At 42.9% G+C, this 23,125-nt stretch overlaps 1 protein-coding gene across 1 annotated transcript in view; it reads left to right on the top strand.

Annotated features, from left to right (window-relative positions):
- Nucleotides 1-23,125, top strand: part of KCNH5 (potassium voltage-gated channel subfamily H member 5) — a 159,674-nt gene that overhangs the window by 119,704 nt on the left and 16,845 nt on the right. Inside the window, exon 10 of the mRNA XM_086462342.1 lies at nt 10,115-10,311. Within this exon, the coding sequence (XP_086318468.1) occupies nt 10,115-10,311 (197 nt within the window). The remainder of the gene's footprint in view (nt 1-10,114; nt 10,312-23,125) is intronic.

The raw sequence follows: 23,125 nt of genomic DNA, 5'->3' as shown, positions 1-23,125 counted from the left end.
AACTTGCAGCACTGTGACGTTTTGTTCTCTCCTAGTTTGGTTTTGTTCTCATTTGTGCGTAATTAAATGCCCAGCTACTGCAGTAATCGGCATTACAGAAATCAGTACAGTAAGGGAATGAATCTGATCATAGATCCGCAGTTTATGGGACTCATTAATGAAGGTACTCAGGTGCCCCATTACGTTCCCCTCATTAGTTATCTTCGTTTCTCGAGGACAGCCCCTCACCTTTTGCAGGTACTGATTGATTCTGTAGCAGGGAGTGCATCACGTGCAGAGCTGGTGCGATGGGGTGCTGCTTCACTGGAGAAAACAAGATCCAGTCATTTTAACATAACTCATCTACAGTTGCCAGGATAATGGAGAAGGGTAAACGGTCTTGTCTCTAATTATGAAAACTTTCCTAGCAAGCAAGGTGACCCTGAGAAGGCACGTCAGTAATTTTCCACCGTCTCAAGCAAGAGTAAACAATTTAACTGCCACTGCTCTGCATGGGGAGGTGTTATCAGCAGAGAAGTCTCAGGAAGGACCAGGGGTTTGAAGTCCCCCAGGCTAATGAAACTAGGCATCTGCTAGAAGAGGGCACCTAACAATTCACCCTGCTGCAATTAACCTGAATTTGCCCCTGGCAAGGAGTTTCACGTAAGTGGCAATGCCAACCAGGTGTCTCTGGAAGCTGCTTTCCAGCTCCCAATATATGTGTAGCTGACTGCATAAGCGGACAGTAACTTAAACCAGGCAGATTGATTAACAAGGTTTGAAGGAGTCGTTTTGCCAGCAGAAAATGACCCACCACGTTCAAATGTTGATTGTAGGAATTGATCAAAAATATTGCTCAAACTGCATAGTGATAAAAATATATTGAGCAGTGAAATCCTAGTGAGGGCTGCTGCTGAATGAATTCAATTTTGATAGTCAAGCCAGAATGAATGTAGATTTAATAGCTCATGTTTCAGCCACACTTAGGGTCCTGATCCCATATTATTCAATTAAGTTGTTATTTGCCTTTATGTGTTATATGTTAATTCTGAGCATGTTCTGCATATAGTCCCAGACCAATCTGTTGTTTGTTGGACTTATCGTTTTTAGGCAAGCCAGAATTTCACTTAGTAAAGGTCTGCTTCATGAATTTTTTCAAAATGTTTGGTCTGGGAAGGGGATATTATGCAGTATTAGGGTGGTTAAGGAAAGCAAGAGCGCAAGTGGCAGGTCTTCTTGAATTTGGTGTGACGGCTGAAAATAGGGATGAGTCCTTTTCTACTCTTAATCTTACATGTGTTTGGAGGTCAGAAGATTAAGTCTCCTACCAAATCACACAGAGGAAAGTTCTTTAGAGGCTAAGCAAGTAGCACTCCCATTTAGATGAGCAGGAGACCCAGGTGCTCCATAGCTCTCATCCGTAGGCATTAGAATTCAGTGTTTGGGATCCATACATCAAATTTCCTTGGTGTTATACAGCCAGGCATGTGCTTTGTGCAGGACAAGACTGACCATGTGTGATGCACTCTATGGCCTGAAAAACTGTCAGTCCAATTCCATCTCAAACTATTACTGGATAATTCCCTGATTTTAATTACTTTGATTGCAGTTTTGGTTTCTTCTCAAATGGAATGAAGGTGGCAGAATTCGCCCCTATATCAAATCAGCTCTTGATATCTTATACTGAACTTTTTTTTTTGTTTTTCATGTGAGGTAAACCAAGTCAAACTAATTGTGAGTTTCCCAAGATTAGTAACATGCACCTGGTAGCAATTTATGGAGCAGCCTGTGTCCTATTTAATCTATAGGAAAGTCCCTTTTGTTCCAATGAGTTAAAGGTCTAAATTAACTAAGAGGAAAATAATTCATAAAGGAAAGGGTTGGGGTTTTTTTCAGGTAGCAGGACTGCAGTAATCAATGTGATGCAGGTTGCTTTTTAAGTGCTGTATCTCAAAGTATTTTGCAAAGTAGTCGAAGGATGACTGATCTGAGAACCAATGTGACGTGCTGCTCTACACTGTGCAGTTCTTAAGCACGTGCCTCGGCATAAGTCACATCTTGCAGGTCTGGGTTGGCATACATAGTACCATGTAAGATTTAGTCCCACTGACGTTTGTTCAAGAGTGTTATAGCTCTTCCTGACAGAGTTGAAGGGAACATTCAATTTTTCACATTATTTTGTAAATTTAAAATATTTTGATCTGTATCTGCATGATAGTTAACTATAATAAGAAGTATCAGTCTTAATTTAGTGCCAGCTTGTGTGTTATAGATGTGATCTGCAGACTCCAATGTCAGAAAGATTCCTTTCACTGAATTGAAATGTTGTCTGAATTAGACCTGCACGCTTCACTGCCAAACCCAAGAACTCAAAATCTTGGCAGTGAACGAAAAGGAAAATTAACTAAAAATCATGTGATATACTTCTTTTAAATGAGACTAACACTTTGAGGCAATCTGATTTGCTTTATGAGTTTTGAAGATGGTAGGAATGGTCATGCTTTCAAGTTTATTTCCTCAATCAGGAAGGTTAGAAACTTATTTCTGTATAAAATCAAAATGGAGATATCCTATCTCCAGGAGCTGTGGCTTCTAGGAAAATATGAACTACCAGGAGACTTGTACTAAAAAAGAGAAAGATGAGGGACAAATATCTATATAGGCATTTTGTTTTTCTTGCAGAAGTCCTGAATGCTGGATGAAAGGTAGATTTCTTTTGCGTTTCTAGGTGCAGATGGGGAAGGTTACACTGTGTTAAACAATGTGAAGTACCTTTGCCAGCATGGACTTTGATTTTTGGCACAGTCTTTTGTTGTTGTTTCCTTACTGACTAGTCTTTCAAATGCTAGAAATGCTGTTTTCTCCTGTGATTCTGCTCTGTCACATGTTAATGTGCAGTCCTGTAAAGCTGGATTTCTGACTGGTCAGTCCTCAGCTCTGATCTGGTTTTCGAGGGAGTTCTGGCCCTTCTAGATGCCCCAGAAAAGGCTGAAGTTTTGGTTAAAACATGCACAGAGGCAAGGGGACCTCCCTCAAAGTCTAGTAGTCATCTCTGCACATCGTAGGCTGTGCTTGCAGGAAGCAATGATGTCCCAGATGGCAAGAGGCAGCTAATGAATTTGCACCACTATATCACCCCCATCTTCTCCAGATCCTGTCTTCAGACATAAACAGGTGTATCAGCTTAGTCCAGAAATCCAGCCAGCCCAGCAGCCTGTCTCCAAAAATGGTTAATAGCGGATATGCAGGAGAAAGTAAGAAGATGAAGTAGGCAAACAGGGATTCTTCCCTAAAATATTCTTCAGCCCGCCCTTGAATTGTATTTCAAGGTCTTCCTCACCCAGAGGGAAATCTTTTGTGTTTATGTAGCCACAGATGGATTTTATTCCATGAATACATCGTATCATTTTGTATACCTATTCAACCAGCCCCAAAGCCCCATGGCAAGGAGCTGCAGAGCTTACCTACTCGCTGAATCATCACAGAGCTGTGTGATTCCCTCCTTGCTCATTGGATTTCTATATCAGTTTGAGATACGTCTGTCCTGCAGCCAGAGGTTTCACCATGGATGTATAGGCACAGGCAGATGTACTTGTATGAATATACGTATTGGTGTATGTAATTATGGCTGCAGTGACTTGATATTTAGTCACTGACCCCCGCTTCTGTGCATGCTGCCATGGCTTCAAGGGTATTAGTATCTGAGCTGATTAGATGAACGTTTTCGCTACATGATACAGTTTTACTGATTGTGCAACAAACTCAGCCTTTGCTTTTCCTAAGCAGTGGGAGATTTGAGCATATCATGATGGAAAGCCTACATTATTCGTCACATGTGGCTTTTGCCAGTATGACTGATGGGATTTTGGAGATGTTTTAAAATGGCAGGAAGGGTAGCTGGCCTATTAGGTAAGACTGCACAGCACAGAAAAACACCTTATAACCTTAAGAAGTAGTGTTGGTCCCTTTTATGTGTTTTTCCTCAGTGCTGTTTTCTACCAAGTATTTATTCTTTCACTGCCTTCTCCCAAAGGCTCCATCAAGTTCTCATTTCTACTTAGCTCGGTTTCTGTCCCCATCTGGAGAAGGATAAGTTTTGCCTTATATGGGTTCTGAGACACTGTTTAACAAGAATCTTTCCTCTCTAAGTCCAAGGACTTTTTCATTCCCTTTGCAAGCTCCTGGGGAGTTTCATAAGGCCCTTAAGATTTTTTTCTGCCTGAAAGGTCCAGGCATGAACTGCTGTCTCACAAATAGGCAAGTCAGTCTATGGTGCAAGGCTGTGGAGAATGTCTGCCCCCCTCGTCCCCTTCTGTATGGGAGAGTTATCGTAATATAAAAGATAGAATAACATATAGGAATATCATTATATATTATATAGTCACATACCATATGATTGTCTTTAAATATGTATACAAACATGCATGAATATGTATATATTTAATGTACAAGCAAACATACATAATAGACCAGCAAATTTTTGTCCATATTTAGGATGATACCAGTGTAGATATTTCATCAAAAATTACGCCTGTCACCAACACCCTGCACGTCCTCCTGGTTTTCTTGATTCTTTCAGTCCCCAAATTCTTATACCCATGTTCCTGCCAGCTTTAATCTGGCAGTATCCAAATCCTGACTCTTCTCTTCCCTTTCCTCATACCAAGTGCAAAATGTATGTGAGCAGTTCCCGCCCTAATTTATCGTGTTCCTATTTTCAGTGATGCTTTGGAAACTGTGAGAGCAGGGGCAGAAGGACTTCCCAGAGCTTCGCCTCCGTTCAGGAGGAGCATTAAGACTGTTCAGGACTCAGGGCAGTGCAAATTTGGGAGGTAATGTGCTGGGGCCTCAATAAATCTCTAGAGAGAGAGGCTTTGAAAAGTCTGCAGGCTGCATCAGCCCCAAGCATCTCTGTATTCTGAGCCTAGCCCCAGGCTTTTCCTGGAGATGTGCACATGTAGTGCAAGTGTGGAATGTATACGTGCCTTTGAGTAGCTGGTGTTTGAGACCTACCACTTAAATTTTCTGTTGCAACTCTGAAAGTTTTTTTTTTTTTCATTTAGTTGCACTGTTTAAAATTAAACTTGAATGAATAATTACCTCTCTCTATTCAGTGAAATACAGTTAATAGGGATGAAGTATAGTACATTAATCTCTGTATTTATGAGAAAAGACACATTGTTTTGGAGAATCTGGTTGGTTTTTTTTTCATTCGATATGTTCCTTAGCACATTTATAACAGGCAAATGAGACTTAAAAGTGTGTGAGGGAAATGTCAAATTCAAGAGCCCTTAAATGCTTCCAAGGTTTTATACTTTCTGAAGAGAATAAACCACAGCATAAGAGGAGCTTATAGCTTCACCATTCAAATCCAGTGACTGATGGCTCATGGAAGAGTGAATAGGTTTGGTTCATCACGTCCCAGCCTTTCTGAGGGACCAGTGCAGTTCCTTGCCTCACTGAACTGAAGACAATGAGAAGATCTTCTGAAGTTTATGAACGGTGATTTCATTTATCCGTGGTTTGGGTACACATTCTGTAACACACCATCATGCAGACTTTCGGAGTGAGCATCCACTGCTTTCAACCTCTTGGCTTAAATTAACTGTGGATTACCTTACATTTTGAAAGAAAACAAGTATTTTGCTCACATTTCAGTGGGAAAATCGTAATAGCCCCTATTACTGAATTCTGTCTTTTTAACTGCAGTTTGCAGCCACTGAAAGCGGGACTCGATTCTGTTCTGTGTCCACCTCAGAAAGCAAATCCATTAAGCAATTTTGTGCATTTCAGAAATGGTCCATTTCCTATAAATTATGTAACTGTGCTGAGTATGTCTCTAAACCTGAGTATATCTATACAGTCATAGAGGAGCCAACAAGGAAAGGTGCTATGCTGGACCTTGTTCTCGCCAACAAGGGGCTGCTGGGGAATATGAAGCTCAGTGGCAGCCTTGGCTAGATTGACCATGAAATGGTGGAGTTCAAGGTCCTTAGGGCAGTGAGGAGGGTGCACAGCAAGCTCACTACTCTGGACTTCAGGAGAGCAGACTTTGGCCTCTTCAGGGATCTGCTTGGTAGAGTAGCGTGGGATAAAGCCCTGGAGGGAAGAGGCACCCAAGAAAGCTGGTTAATATTCAAGGATCACCTCCTCCAAGTTCAGGAGCGATGCATCCCTACAAAGAGGAAGTCAGGCAAAAATGCCAGGAGGCCTACATGGATGAACAACGAGATACTGGACAAACTCAAACAAAAAGGAGGCCTACGGAGGGTGGAAGTGAGGACATATAGCCTGGGAGGAATACAGAGGAATTGTCCAAGCAGCCAGGGATCAGGTTAGGAAGCTAAAGCCCTGATAGAATAAAATCTGGCCAGGGCCATGAAGGACAACAAGAAAAGCCTCTGTAGGTATGTCGGTGGTAAAAGGAAGACTAGGGGAAAAGTGGGCCCTCTCTGGAAGGAAACAAAAGACCTGGTTACCTGGGACGTGGAGAAGGCTGAAGTACTGAATGACTTCTTTGCCTCAGTCTTCACGGGCAAATGGTACAGCCACACTGCCCAAGTTGCAGCAGGCGAAGGTGGGGACTGGCAGAATGAAGAACACCCCACCATAGCAGAAGATCAGGTTCGAGACCATCTAAGGAACCTGAAGGTACACAAGTCCATGGGACCTGATTAGGTGCATCTGTGGGTACTGACGGAGCTGGTAGATGAAGTGGCTAAGTCACTATCCATCGTATTTGAAAAGTCATGGCAGTCTGGTGAAGTTCCCACTGACTGGAAAAGAGGAAACATAACCCCCATTTTTAAAAAGAGAAAAAGGAAGCCTGGGGAACTACGAGCCAGTCAGTCTCACCACTGTGCCCAGCAAGATCATGGAGCAGATCCTTCTGGAAGCTATTCTAAGGTACATGGAAAATAAGGAAGTGATTGGTGACAGCCAGCATGGTTTCACTAAGGGCAATTTGTGCCTGACGAATTTGGTGGCCTTTTACAATGGGATTACAGCATTGGTGGATAAGGGAAGAGTGACTGATGTCATCTACCTGGACATGTGCAAAGCATTTGACACTGTCCTGTGCGACATCTGTGTCTCTACAATGGAGAGACATGGATTTGAGGGATGGACCACTCAGGGGATAAGGAATTGACTGGATGGTCTCACTCAAAGAGTTGTGGTCAATGGCTCGATGTGACGAGTGGCATTCCTCAGGGGTTGGTATTGGGACTGGTGCTGTTTAACATCTTTCTTGGTGACTTGGTCAGTGGGATTGAGTGCACTCTCAGCCAGTTTGCTAACAACACCAGGCCGTGTGGTGTGATTGACACACTGGAGGGAAGGGAGGCCATCCAGAGGGACATTGACAGGCTGGAGAGGTGGGACCGTGCAAACCTCATGAAGTTCAACAACGCCAAGTGCAAGGTCCTGGACGTGGGTCAAGGCAATCCCAAGCACAAATATAAGGTGGATGATAAGTAGATTAAGAGCATCCCTGTGGAGAAAGACTTAGGGGTATTGGCTGACAAGAAGCTCAACACAACCTGGCAATGTGTGCTGGCAGCCCAGAGACCAAACCATATCCTGGGCTGCATCAAAAGGAAGTGTGGCCAGCAGGTCAAGGGAGGTGATTCTCTCCATCTACTTCACTCTCTTGAGACCCCATCTGTAGTACTGAATTCAGGTCTGTGGCCTCCAACGTAAGAAAGACATGGACCTGCTCAAGCAGGTCCAGAGGAGGGTCATTAAATTGATCAGGGCACTTGAGCACCTCTCCTATGAGGAAAGGCTGAGAGAGTATGGGGTTGGAACTAGATGATCTTTAAGGTCCCTTCCAACCCAAACCATTCTATGATTTTGTGATTCTATGAAACCAGGTTTTGAACTGTGGGTATAGACAAGGACAATTAACTGTCAAGGGTAATTTCAAAGCAGTGTGTTGGATAAATGATACATTACTAGGAAATGCTCTGTGACAAGGAGAGCATTTTAAAGAAACTTGTTTTATAAATTATACTAGCTATATTATGTATTGTAGTTAATTTTAATTACATCAAAATATATAGAATTAAAAGCAGTTCGATGAGAATGCAGTTATAACCTTTCTAAGGCATGATTCTGCTATATAGACTTTTGTTAGGAAATAAAGACAAGGAAATGGAGATAAGGACTTGCATATTTTCTTTTAGTCTGTGTGAGAAATGTTAGATATGTTTCACTGGGTACAATACCTAAAGCAGAAATGGAAATAGAGCCTCTGACCCCAAAAAGTAATAAAGTTGGATAAATTATTACTCTGGTCTGTGTTCCCAAAATAGATTTGAGTGAAATGTTACCAAGTTCTTAAAAGAGAAAATATTAAAATGTATTATCTTTTTTTATCCCCAAACTGTAAAATCACTAATCTTCATCAAGGGGCTGCTTGAAGTACCTGAAATCAATAGCAATATCACCACTGATTTTAGTTTCCTTTTAGTAATTGCTAAAGAGCTTGGATATCATTGGGGTCTGAAACAAAAAATAGCCTTTGTATTATGGTTTCTGCTTCAGGATTTGAAGTGTCAGCCACAAACCACACACCATGCCCCTTGCCCAGCCCACAGCTGGTGAGTAGCTGGGCAGCAAGAGGCAGCTTTTGGGTGCTTCAGCGTGCTTTCTGTTGCTGCTGCGTCTTCTCAGAGCAACCGTAAGGTCCAAACCTGAAAGTGTATCTCCAGTCTGCATCCGTGCTGGTATTTCAGTTGGGTCAGAGGTGTGATTTTTGAGTCTGATGTCTTGGATCCTCCCAACTTGTCCTGCTTCAGTGTCTAGCATGGCTGTTTGGGGGTGCAAATTCCTTGCAGAGGAAAGGAAACTGGGGTATATCAGAGCACATCTCATGCGCTTCTACCCCTTGGAGATCTTCTGTCCATGGGATTGGACTACAGCTAGTCCTAAGTCCTCAAAATGTGCAGATCCTCACCATCAGCTGTTCTGCTATGCCGCCTACCAACGTAGAAATAGCCTTCAGGTGTAATGTTCACATCTAGTTCAAGTTATTTATACATGCGTGTGTCTAAGGTGTTGACTATGTTTAGCCTGTACCCAAGGCTAAACTGTAACAGTTGCTTGATCACCCCTTGAACCCCAACCAGCCAGGGAGGGGAAAATGGAAAAAAAGGAGAGAAGATCCATGGATAAAAGTGTAACAGATTTAATGAAAACACCACTAATACAAACAGAAATATACTTAGCCATGTGAATATGCTGTCATCACAGTCTACTGCAGAGTAGTCCTCAGCAGAAGCCAGAGGAAGAACAGAAAGAACCCCACAAGAGCCTACTTGGCTCTGTAAACCTTTCTCCTTTATAAAGACCATGACATTATGGGATGGGCTACACCTGTAGCTAACTCAGGTCAGCTACACTGGCTGGTTTGAAACCCCTAACAGCCTGCCTGTGATTCTATGCCAGCCAAACCAGGATGGGTGTCAAACCCTTTCTTACTCAGCAAACATTTAAATACAGACTTAAGCATAAGCCTCTACTTAAGTGGATATGCTTGGATTTAGAATGAGACTTCTGGATGTGTTTAAGATTTAGATGTTAAAAGTCTCAGGGAGGTTTTTGGTGAGTTTTTCAGGAGTGTTGCCACTCACGCTGAGTTGAAGATGTTTAAACACCCTTTAAAATGGGGTCCTTGGGTCCTGGAAGCTGGCTCTTGCACAGCACTGCAAAGTCATGGTGATGTAGGAAGCTAGATGTCATGGGCTTTTGGTAAAAGCAGGGCTCCTAAGTCACTTAGGAACAGACTCTCAGAATATTCAATCACCTGAACATTAGTTAAGTGCCTACTATATTCAGGAGCCTTTGAAAAATCTGTTAGCTGCATCTTCAGATATGAGGAGACCTTTACAATCTGGCTTTTATGATTTGTGACACTTCACAAAGCAATCTATAAATACCTTAAAAACCTGCTACTACTAAGGATACTCAAGTACCTCAGACACTTTTAAAACTTTTACCTTGATTAGTTTTCACCAGGGAGCTTATGTTGGAATAATTGTAAGTATAAGACAGTTCAGGAAGAAATCATTTGTGTACTGGAGAACATCTCATAAGCATTACCTTTTAACAAATTTGTCCTGCTGTTTTTCAGGTAAAGGTGATGTGTTTGGTGATATTTTCTGGAAGGAAACCAGTCTGGCCCATGCATGTGCCAATGTACGAGCTCTGACATACTGCGATTTACATATTATTAAACGAGAAGCCTTGCTTAAAGTGTTGGACTTTTATACTGCTTTTGCAAACTCATTCTCAAGGAATCTCACGCTCACCTGCAATTTGAGGAAACGGGTAAGGTGACAGCTCTTGTTTTCCCCTTTCTCTCACCAAGAGGTTGCACACTCTTGCAGACTGTTTGCAGTGTTTAACAACCCCCGGTTTACTCTTGATGTTTTCAGGTCATTGCAGATTAACTGCACTTTCAATAAATGTTGTCGCTCTTTGTTAATGATGGCTCAATAAAAGTTACCCATAGATTTGCAGCTCTGAGAAGCAGTCCTAGCAGGGTGACATATGAATTACATTTCTTTTCTTTTTCTTCACAGTTGCTGGTTTTTGGCTTTTTTCCCCCCATTGCATAATGTAAAGTTGTATTTTATAGTCTGATTGAATCCAGATTCTGGATTCCCCAGAGGTGAGGTTGAGTCTCTTACCTGCTAAGATATAGGTTAGAGGACAGTCTGATGGATCTGCATGGCATAGACCAACTAAGAGAAATTTATTGATGTTAAGTAAATAAAATGTACTCAGCAAAAGCATTGTATTAATACCTGCTCCTCTCACTTGCACAGTTTAGAATTTTAATATGGCAAGGGTAATAAAGCTTGGTAGCGATTTTACATTCACAGCTTATTTCTTAAACCCTCCTGCTCATTTTATAATCAATCAGCAATGCTCACTATCCATTAGTCCTTTCAAAGAACACTCCATCTAAAAATGAATTAGCTATAAGGGCATATCTTGAAAACAGGTTAAGGGATTCTTTAATTCGCATTGCGGCTGCAAAATTTAATCTTTATGTTTTTTTTAAGATTGATGAGGGTTATATAAATTTCATTTGCATAGAGAAATCTCATAACAATGATTTATAGATTATTGAGCGTTAACTGTGATCCTCTAGCTGCTGAAACACATTTTTCTGCAGCTGTACCTTGGGCATCTCACCTGATAATGTACCAAGGCTACCTCAGTATTTCATGAGACAGTTTCAGCCTCTATAGTAACACAACTAGAATTTTACTTTTCAGAGTCTAGTTTAGCCACTAGAGCATCTTACAAATGCTTCTTTCAAAGGTTTAATTTTTAGTGCATTCCTTGTGCTCATTAATATACCAAGTATGGCACAAAATATCCGTGGCAAAAAGCATATGCAATGGGATTACTGTCCCCCTCTGTCTTTGCTGGAACCTGAAAGAGCTGAATTATAATCAGGTTTGGTTCCAGCTTGTCAGCTTACCTCTGACTGGAGGGTTGTTAACTCTGCTTCAGACCTGAAGAAGGGCTTTGGGGCTTGAAAGCTGATTTGAGGTTTCTAGCTTATCACTTCTTTGTTGATAAGATGGCCTCCAAGCCTTGACTTCAGCATCCTCTCCTTGCCATCTCACCTGCCTGTGACATGCCACCAGCTACAGTCCCGCGATGACAATTCTCCTCAGGCGTTGCTGACGGTGATTTCATGGGACAAGATAATGCCACAGACTTTGTGCCAAAATGTATTCTTTCCGTCTTAAAACTGTGAACCTGTCACTTCAGCTAGCTTCCTGGGACTCGCCTTCCCCAATTAGCTGTGACAAGGTTGTGTACAGCAAAAACATGTATGTATCTTTTCCTGACAAGGCAGTGTGCTGGAGTTCAACTCTGTAGTACAGGGATGCGTATGGGGAATAGCCTGCTGGGTGGGCTTCATGGATTTTCTTCTCTCCCACACACCGTTTTTAAAGAAAATTGGTTCCCCTACAGCGCCCTATCATAGGGAGTCACCCATGTGGAAACATTCGTGGAGCTCAGGTCTCCAGTACAGATACCTGCTCTCTGGCTCAGTGTTAGGTACATGGACTTCGCCATTGGGGAGTGACTCAAAGCAAGAAGGAGCAGCACTTCTAAAGAAATGTTAAATTTTGCAGAAGGAAAGGAAATGTTAGCTGGGGGCATGCGTGGGTGTTACATGAGACTGGATGGAGAGTCAAAGAAAGGTTGTGTCAGTGTGGTATATGCAGGGTGGAGTTAATTTCATTAAAAGTTGGGTGATGATCTCCAAGTTAGTCACCAGTCACCTTTATAGCCCATGAGGAATGGTTCCTCCAGAAGGCAATCATATGGCCCCTCTTCAGTGCCCAGTCTGGGACGGGAAAACCATCACCTTTCTGTTGACATTTGATAGTCCATGAACACTAACTTTTAGATACCTAGGGTACATCAGATGAACTCCAGCTGTGATGTCTCCTACTTTTTATTTTACTCAAGAACTATCCTGGGAGGAGTCTTACTTCCAGTATTGCAGTAAGATGTGCTGAGCCAGAGCCTGCTTTGCAGAAATTCTGTGTATTGTGCCTAGGCACAAAATAGATCATGCTACTTTCAACACCAGGGACACAATCTAAGTCCTGTTACATAAAGTTATTCAGGGGATTGGTTCAAACCTCATATCTTCTGAAAGTATACATGATTCCCTGTGGGGCACAGAAGTGTTTGACAGTGAGTTCATCTCTTAGGAGAAGCAGTGCCATCCAGGACAGTTTCATCAGGCAAACAGAAAGCAGTTGTTCAGGCAACAAAGCTGGGCTGACAGCTGCACTGTATTGCAGCGATTTGTACCAGAGTCATGTAATCAAAATGGAAAGAAAATCATTGTCTCCTTTAATTGATTTCAGTAGAAATACACTTAGCACTTTTTCTACGTAGTCATCACTCGTAAGGTTTGACATTTAATTATAACAAAAATACACTCCTTGTGGTTCTGTGCTCAAGAAAATGGCTGTTCTCGCTGTCAAAAATGTATAGACAGAATTGTTCTTTAATCAGGTCTGCTCTTCAAAATACACCACCAGTCTAGGTGGTCCTGCTCTGGCAGGGGGGTTGGATTGGTGATCTTTCAAGCTCCCTTCCAACCCCGAACGTTCTGTGATTCTGTGTATGTGGGTGCACGCACATGTTTGTGCTACACTTACATGTAGTCCATAGACTGCAAAAAAATTTAGACGTTCAAAAGACTAATAAATTAATAATAGTACTGAGCACAGAAGGTTAGTTCCACATGACAGGGAAGAGAAAGTCTCACTGAAGTGGGAAAATAATGTTTTCTCACTCCCAAATAACATTTAGAGGCCTGGCATATTGAATGACCTACTTAAGGCATCTGCTCGGCATGCTATTATCAACTCTGGAGTTTTGTTGTCTTTTTTGTGTTCGGTAGCTTAGCCATCACGCTGCATTTATAAGCCCATAAAGTGCGCGTGCCTGCTAGCTTTTCAACCTGCAGTCATCTCTCCTGCCCAGGGTGGTGAGGTGACTTTTAATCTGTAATTGCAAAGTATTGCAGCATATCATGTTTCGTGCCCTGAAATCTTTATGGCGCATCTAACGTCACTAATACACACTCTAAGGCAGAACCGGGACTTTGAACTTTTTTTCCGAACTGGGAAAATAATTAATCTGGAAAGATATTTTTTAAAATCATAGTGAGATTACATAGCTGCCTCTGAGGACTGAAAGCTATAAAGAAGTGTTTGGGATGAGTCTTCAAAGAGTTAATTACTGCCTTCTGAGGTTGGAAGAGAATATTAATAATGTCTAATTCATTAAGTGCCTTTCAAGATTTCACACAGCTGGAGGAGGGCCTCTCTGCAAGCTTGAATCATGGAGCTTGGCCTGAGGAGAGGAGCCAAGACAGACCTCTAGGAGGCTCAAACCTGTATAAATAAATGTCCATTTTATTGGTGGTCAAAGTTCAGGAAGGCAGGCCTACATCAAGCTATCAAATGTGTTCCCACAGAAAACAACTGTTCAGATGAAATATTTTTAAAGTGGTGGTGTTGTTTTTTTTTTATCTTTTCTCATCATTGTTTCCATTTGCACCAGCTAATGCACCACCTCCACGTAACTTCTAGACCAACACAGGAAAAAAATCAAATTTTTGGCCCTTCTGAAATCACAGCTGAAATTCTCCTGTGTTTCAGTAAAGCAACGATTTCCCCCAGAGCTTTTAAGGTACATGGTTACATACTGCTGTTTTCTACCATGAGCAAAATGGGCTGCGTTAAAGAAATGACTCAGGAGCAGCCAGGGAAGAGGACAATTGTCAGTGTAGGACCTTTGGTGCATTTGCTCCTGGAAGGTGTGCTGGAGAATGAGCCAAGGAGATGCGAGGAGAAATGAGTGCCTTTAAGGCAGTGAACTACCATCCAGAGAGGCTCAATTCTTTTCCCTGTGATGCTCTTAAAGCCAGGGATGATGGTGAGCGACTGATGTTCTCTAATTCCTCCAGCACACTGTGGATCTCTGAGGCTTTTTAGCAGGTGAGGCCATCAGACTGTCTTAAAACATGTGTCCTGTTTTTCTTTCTGTTTCAGGTTAGAATAATTTCTTTTTAAATTGGCTTTGTTTTTGCTTGAGGTTTTCATGAATCACTTGTGGTTTCTTGACTGAATCACTCATCATTTCTGTGTCACATAGTTTTTAGAAAAGCTTTATTTTAATTTGAAGTCTGCGTTCATGTCTCCTGAAAGTGAAGGTTGTACCAAGGTTCATTCAGGATCCCCCTTCTTTTTTGTTTTTTAAGACTCTCCAGATGGCGTGCTATATTAGCAAGTGTCCTGATGCAGAAACAATGTCAGCGGCAGAAAGCATTGCTCTGCATATTGTCCCTTGCTCCTGAAGGTTGCACATGTTCTGGTGAACCTGAGGACTTTCACAGGTTTTGAGCTCTCAAAGCCATTCACAATTACAGCAGCTTAGTTCAGAGCTGTTTGCACTTTGCCAGCTGGTGCTCACACTCAGTCCTGATCACTTGTGGGGACTGACTTGCTTACATGGAAAGGGATCAGAGCATCGTCGTTGGGTAACTGGCAAACAGAAAGCTGTGAGCTAACTGTGGAGCAGGACATGCTGAGCACCTCCTCTGCCCAGTGGTCCATCTGCACTGCCAGGTCCATGATCCATTTTCACCTTGTTTCAGTCTATTATTGGGAACTTTTTCCATGTGAGACAACGATGACGGCAAAACCTAGCTGGGAAAAACAAGTTTTTCCATCATTATTAATCAAGAGAAGCAGGGGAGAAAAACATTCTGCTTAGGGAGCGTCTGTGATTAATAATGTAGATCAGATGGTGGGGTCTTCAGTGGGGTCCTGGGCTGTGATAGGAATGTTGTCACCCCCAGGTCGGTAACTCAGTCCTCATCCATCTCTTGCTTCTGGTACTTTATTTTTGCTTGTGCAGCTTGTTCCTCTGCTGGCTTGAGCCAGTGCAAGGTCCCAGGGAGTGTAGGATCCAGCATCTGGAAGGGAAGATCCAACAGATCAATTTCTATTATGGCTTCTATGGTCAGCAGGCTTTTGGCGTGACTTAACTCAGAGTTTGCAACTCAATGGCTTGCCCAAGCCTGTTGAAAATTAATTTGATCAACTTCTTGGTGGCAATGTATATGGCCTGTTTCCTTTCCCTTTAGCTTTTCAGGGAGTCAAAGCATCTGAAGGCTAATACATCCTGCTGCTTGCTGACCCTAGCCAAGGCAAGGGCACACAGAGGGGTACCCTAGCCAGCCGTGGTAACACCCCTCTTCAGTTCTCCAGGGCAAAAACACAGAGTGATGGTAGTCACAACCCATAGTTATGCTGCCCATGACGTTGTGTTTGAGTGTTTATAGCTTTTGCTTCACTACTGCAGTAACAGGCAACTCTCTTGTGACCATGGCAAAGGACACCCTTTTCAGCTGTGTAAGCCAAAGGTCTCACCTCTTACTTTTCCTCCTCGCTCTCTCCTCACCTGTCACTCCAACAAAAGTAACAACGCACCTTGGTCCTTTTTTTTCCTCTTTTTTTTTTTTTTTCTTTTTTTTAAGCAATAAGGTCAGTTCAGTTTGGGCATAAAGGGGGTATTTGCCCCCTCATGCTCTCTCTGTGGAACTCACAGGCTAGCCTTGCCTTTAATTACACCAAATTGCTTTCTCCGTCTCCATGTGAGAAAAGAAATATTGTTTTACCTTGTCTCAGGATGCTCCTGCCCTTTCCTGTCCCTCATTGGTCTTTAGTTGGCTGTTTTTTTTCTTCTTTTATCTGAACATGTTGTCCCAGAAAATGAAGTTCTATAGCTATAGTTTAGCTGTGGTGACAGTTTAGCATTATTACAGAGCAAATAAGTTAAACCCTCAAAAATAAAGAAAGTTGATTTCATTTTCTTCACGTCTTAGCAGACTCTGCAGCCTACATTATGCTTGAAGAAGCTTTCACTTAAGACAATTTTTAAAAAATGTTTATTGTTTGGCTTCATTGCATTCACAGCTATCTCTAGATAAGTTAATATTCCATTGCAATATTTCCTAAAGGACTGTTTCACTGATTTAGATCTAGTACCACCTCTGATGTTGTCTAGACTTGTATGTTGAATGTGCATGGGGCAGAAGATCCCACTTCAGATATTCAAACAACATGACCTCATCCAGACTGCCAATTGACAGTGGTCCCTGTTTGGTTCATGCCCATGAATTTCTTGAGAAACTGCTAATGGGTCTGGGCCAAACCCGTGTGAGGAATTTATCAGTACTGAGAATGGAGTAATTCTTTGTATATTTGTAGCTGTGTGATTGCAGACAGCCCAGCACAGTCCATGCTACACCTTCTGCCATCAAGAGACCCATGCAATTCCTTCTGAGTGAAGGTTACAGATCTGAGGCTAGAGCTTTTTCTGCAGCTCTTCCCCTCCCATCTCCTGCTCCCATAAGCAATTCCTTGTGTCTTTGCTTCTCTTCAGGGACATGGGGATTTGAGTTTAAGGCAGTCAAAGCAAGGAAGTTAGTCCTTGGAGGACCGTGCATGACTGCTAGGTAGAAGAGCAGCATAAAAATTCAAAGGGAAAGCTGCGGCAGCATTAACTTCACCCCTCTGTGCCTCTCTGCCAGACGGCATGGGACAGCTGTCTGAGCAGAGCGATTGCTGTAAAAGCAGTTGGTGGGTTTGCTTTCTCACTTTTTTTTTTTTGGTAGCTGTGAGCCTGACACTTTTCTGCGTGCCTCACTTCCTTCCCTCTTCTTTTTGCCACTTCAGCTTCTCCCTTACGGTGATCTCTTCTGGGCACCCTTCGGGTCATACAGACTGTGGGAAATAAGGGGTATGGCACCAATTGCACCTCTGAACCGCTCTCTGGAGGCATAGAGGGAGCACAGTGGTTTTCTCTCCTTCGACAAGTGCAATGTGCTCCTTTGGCTGTGACCGTGTTTGTGGATGGATGCAGAAGTGGGTGATAAACCTGAAATTTCTTGAATGCGTGCAGAGGAGGGCAACAAAGCTGGTGAAAGGGCTGGAAGGAATGTCCTATGAGGAGCAGCTAAGGACTTTGGTTTTGTCTAGTTTGGAGAAAAGGAGGCTGAGAGGTGACCTCATTGCTCTCTGCAGCTTCCTGAGGAGGGGAAATGGAGAGGGAGGTGTTGATCTCTTCTCCCTGGTATCCAGTGATAGGACCACAGAATCACAGAATGTTAGGGGTTGGAAGGGACCTTGAAAGATCATATAGTCAAACCCCCCTGCCAGAGCAGGACCCCTAGAGTAGGTCACACAGGAACCTGTCCAGGTGGGTTTTGAGTGTCTCCAGAGAAGGAGACTCCACAGCCTCTCTGGGCAGCCTGTTCCAGTGCTCTGTCACCCTCACAGTGAAAAAGTTTTTCCTTATCTTAATATGGAACCTCCTGTGCTCCAGCTTGCACCCGTTGCCCCTTGTCCTGTCATTGGACATCACTGAGAAGAGCCCGGCTCCATCCTCCTGACACTCACGCGTTACATATTTATAAACATTAACGAGGTCACCCCTCAGTCTCCTCCAAGCTAGAGACACCCAGCTCCCTCAGCCTTTCATCATAAGGGAGATGTTCCACCCCCTTAATCACCTTCGTGGCTCTCTGCTGGACTCGTTCCAGCAGTTCTCTGTCCTTCTTGAACTGAGGGGCCCAGAACTGGACACACTATTCCAGATGGGGTCTCACCAGGGCAGAGTAGAGGGGGAGGAGAACCTCTCTCACCCTACTGACCACACCGCTTCTAATACACCTCAGGATGCCATTGGCCTTCTTGGCCACGAGGGCACATTGCTGCCTCATGGTCATCCTTCTGTCCACCAGGACCCCCAGGTCCAGTTCATGGGAATAGTTCCAAGCTGTGCCAGGGGAGGTTTACAGTGGGTAGTGGGAAGCATTTCTTTACTGAGAGGGTCGTCAAACTCTGGAACAGGCTTCCTAGAGAGGTGGTCGATGCCCCAAGCCTGACTGTTTAAGAGGCGTTTCGACAATGCCCTTAAGAACATGCTTTAACTTGGTCAGCCTTAAATTGGTCAGGCAGTTAGACTAGATGATTATAGGGAGGCTTAGGGTACTATGGATTCATGGCACAGTCTGGATTAATACATTTTGCCTTTAGACTGCAGGTATATGGAGAGATTAGCCAACACACTATCATCTTTAATAGTGTTTCAGAGCCACGTTAATCCCAGAGGGTACCAGCAGGCCCCTATTCTATTCTGAATATAATCTCTAAATCAAATACCTTCCTCAGATGTCCTGACCATGCTTCTGTAGGAGCAAGAGGCAAAGCACCACCACTGTTAAAAGTAGGACTGAGCCAAATTCTGATAATGCTTTGGCATTGCCGAGGTAGACTTATTTTTTCCTGGACGTGTAGCTTCCCTGTCTAAATCTAAATCAAAAGGGCATTTGATCTTGTTTGTCATACTGATGGATTTTGTTGAGAAATGCAAGGCAATTTATCATACTTTTCATTCAAGAATCTTTGAACAGCATGCTGTGGCTACAGAAAAAAGTCATGTGTGCTGATGTGCTGATTTCTGCACGCAGGGACTCAGCAGCTGTAATAAAAGGCACTCTGCTGACTTACCCCAGCGAAAGGTATGAGCATCTCTTCTTCAGGCAGGCAATTCCAACTGAGTGACTTGTTTGTGTGTGGAAAGATCATTAAACACGAAGTATCAGGGATGAGCAGCGTCCATAAGAGAACAAAAATGTAAACTGCCTATGTTAGAGTGAAGATCCAGATTGGCGATGATTTGTTATTGTGCTTTTTGTGAATTAATACCATTTTCTTGTTTAGAAAACTGCCATAATTAAGAGATTGTCCTTAGCTAACTCAGAAAGCTTTCTGCAGGCCGTCTGCTAATTTCGATTCAGGGCAGCGTTGCTTGCACAAGACTTGAATGATGACAAAAAAATAAATCAAAGGTTTACTATTTTTAATCTTGTAAATATTAAAAAATAAACACTTTGTGTTCACCTCCCCTCATCAATTAAAATTGAGGCTTTTAATCTCTTCCAGCTGCTAGGGAAGGGGAGGGAATGTGCATGGCGCAATGGGAAGCAACATTGCCATTTCATTTTTGATTGCCAGTTAAGAGGTTTTTAGCATCGCCCTCCCCCCCGTGTTTTGATGTTGTGATGAACATGGGCGCCGGCAGCTCAACTAGAAGCAGACCTGAGCAGATCACCGTCCCTGTCCCTGAGCTTCCCTTGTGGGCTGTTACTTTGCGAGGCTTAGCTCTGCAGCAGGCTCTTTTTTGGGCAGGTGTCCTAACAAAACCGATCTCCCCATAGCTTTGTGTGACTCCTCTGGTGCCTAATAAGCCATCGGAGTGTTACAAATGCATTTGTGTTACTCCTGAGAGTAGGCAATTTATTTTGTGATGCCGTCAGTGTGCCTGGGAGGTGCTGCTGCTGCAGGTGGTTCCCTGCTTGTGGGCCACCTCCATTATGTAGAACTGCACCTAATGCTGAGGCCACTGGCATCGTAGCAGGTAGGATTTGCACAGAAAGTGGGGGAAGGAGGTCTGTTGTGTTATCTCACACCCCTCCAAACAATTAGCCCAGAGCAATGGATTTCTTCTTGCATGGGCTGCTGAGACTAATTAATGTGTAGATCTACAACTTTTCCAGCACAGTAACTGCAAAAAAGGGGGAGGTCATTAATTCAAAGTGCTCTGTTTGTTTCCATCATTGCTTCCTGGAGCTGAACACCAGACATTTTAGTTACACAGCACAGCATAACTAGCAGGTATAAAAATGAGTTTCTACACCAGACTTCTCACTCCCCAAACCTTACTTCTGCAACACTGGGAATGCCAGTTGCAGTGCACCCAAAACCATGGCTGAGGAAAAAGAACTTCTGCCTGTTCATTCAGATCATATAAATGGATTTCTATAGGCTTCACAGGGAGCAGACAGGGCTTTGGCATTCACCCAAGTGAGAGTTTTCTGGCTCTGCCCAAAATGGCATCCATTTTGACCAATCTAGAAAAGATTGGCAACAATTTCACAGCTCTTTTGCACTGGAGAGAGCACTGATTTTATTCTTGCCTCCCCTCTTCGAATGGGTTTTTCCTTGGCTTGCATAGAAAGGCTCCTCACTGGCATGCTCTAAGCCTGTAAAATGCTAAATAAAACTCTCTGCATAAGGTCCTCCTTTTCTGTGCAAGTATAAATCCATCCGTCTATTGTTTTTGCACACACTTCTCAGGTGCCTTAATACCCAAATGTGCTGGTTCAGCATGTGAATCATTGCAGCCATGCAAATCCTAGATTTACCTTACTTTGAATGCTATTTTTGGGGTGCCTTCTACAGCAAAGAAACAGTGCATGTAGAAAAGTATTAAGTTGTACACGAAGCGCAAGAGAAACTTTATGGGGAAGTTTGCATGAATCCCACTAGTTTTAGTTAAAAATAAACCCCAGCCTGTCACTTCCAACTTAATGATGGCTGATTGACTGTGCTTTTTTAATTGTCAGCCAGTTGCTGTGATTAGCAAGCTGCCTTAGTTTAGGTCCCATGCAAAGTAAATCTGGAGGAGCAATTTTGAGAGTAGCTGATTTACATATATGCCAGAGGTGGGCATAGCTGTCAGGAGGGACAGGGGAATTCTGGGAAGCACCTGAAATAAGCTGAGTCCGCTATTATTGCACTTTTGAGCAACTTGCTGAAAGGCAAAAATCTTCCGTGTGTTTAGGAAGGAATAGATATTATTAATCCATGTAATTTCCTCGTATTTTTACTTTTCAGTTTTCACAGCCCTTAGTCTTAATTTGTTTCCTTTCCTAAAGATAACAAAAACATAATATAGTTTTCAGATGTAAGCTGCTGTTAAAAAAGGGGCATAGTGTAAGCAGTTATAAAAGTCTCTGAGTCTCTTAACTCTATTAATTAAACTGTCAGTGATCTTTTGAACTTTGGGACCTCCCCTCGGACTTTTAGTTGAATTTTAGATCATTTTATTGGTACTCCACAAAGCTGTCTCAGCTGCCAAAAAGATTTTGTATAGTACTTCTTATCTAAATATTTCCATCAGTCACTGTACCTCCAGAGTAGGGGGACTTATCTCTCCATACTCTGAGTACATATCCCTTTTGGAAACAGTCCATTGTCCTCTGTTATTTATTATGAACAGCACTCCTTTTACCACAGGAACAGGCTTTTTCTGAGAGCCTGAAACACTTTGCATTGCCTTAAAAATATGAAAATGGGGACCTAAGCAACCAGCAGATGACAGAAGCAAAGAACAGCCATTTCTAAGCAGGATATTTCTGCTGGTCAGATGAAATGGAGTAATTTTATTAAGATTAGCTTTACTTTTCCATTTGTGTCCATCCATTGCCGATCAGTGCACAGATACCAGTTTTCCTTCTCCATGTACCTGACCTTATTAGAGCATCCTGGCATCTCAGCACTTAATTTCTGTGTTAGGCTTCACTATTTTCACTGATTCTGCCTTCCGTGACTGCCTGCCATTGTAATGAATGTCCATCTCCATCATGTGTCTAAGGCAAATCCATTTTTAAATTAAACAATTGTTGGTAGTTCAGAGCAGCTCCATTATGAATGCCCCCCATCCTTCTCCCAAGCTGTATTAGCCCTCCTGCCAAAGAAGGCTACAGTAGAAATGTAAATGGTTGAACTGAATCGTTCACGTTTTTCATGTTATTAGTTGTCCCTGTTTCAATTTATTAAAGGACTTGGCCAATAACCTCAAGAAGTTCTACAAACGTACACGAACAGTAATTTACAAACTCAATGCAGCCATGCATCAATATACCAAACAGATGCCTGACTGATATGCATGAACCATCAGCCGTAACTTAAAGCATTTGTCAGAAAGTTTGAACTAAAGTACTGTTTGCCCTGTGGTCCATCAGTAACATGTTGTTCAGAAAATGTGTTGATGTGGCACTTGTAGACATGGTGATATTAGGTCAACGGTTGGACTTGATGATCTTAGAGGTCTATTCCAACCTAATGATTCTATGGTTCTATGTCCCATGAAGAGCTTCCTCCCAGAGCAGTTGTGTTCAAATTCAGTCCAATGTGTCAGATAGCAGCTAATAGGGTAGATAAGGACTCTGCTGGATCAGAGCTGGACCTTGCAAAATCCCCAACACCCTTCTTTAACCTTGCTAGCCTTCTTGTGGGCAGATGCTCTTGCTCCATGGATCAGCCCTGCCCCATGGGGGGAACATCTGGCACAGCTGCACATCTGTAGGCATTCTCTAGCATCTAAGGTGGGTGCTGGGCCCTGCTGAGAAGAGTCAGCTTCCTAGAAGTGCCTGGACAAGGCCTTCCTGGGAGAAGGTGACTGAAGAACTGCTGTCTCGTGTGGGAGGTTTAGGGTTCTGGATTTTCCAGACACCAGAAAAAAATACCAAATCATAGAAAAACAGAGAGGATGCTTTAGCCGAAGTCTCAGAGGTCAAAAGGACCTCTGGGAAACAAACACAGCATCTGAGATGAAAAGTAACAGAGCCAGAGGTAGAGATATGTACTTCTGTCTAGTGTCTCTCTGCATCTTTGCAGCAGTGTTTATCCTGTACCAGCTGGTGTTTTGTTAATTTTGTGTGCACAGGGAGTGG

The sequence above is a fragment of the Leptosomus discolor genome, chromosome 3 (genome assembly GCF_034619465.1).
Source record: "Leptosomus discolor isolate bLepDis1 chromosome 3, bLepDis1.hap2, whole genome shotgun sequence".
Taxonomy (NCBI): domain Eukaryota; kingdom Metazoa; phylum Chordata; class Aves; order Leptosomiformes; family Leptosomidae; genus Leptosomus; species Leptosomus discolor.
This window is presented reverse-complemented; position numbering and strand designations above follow the sequence as displayed.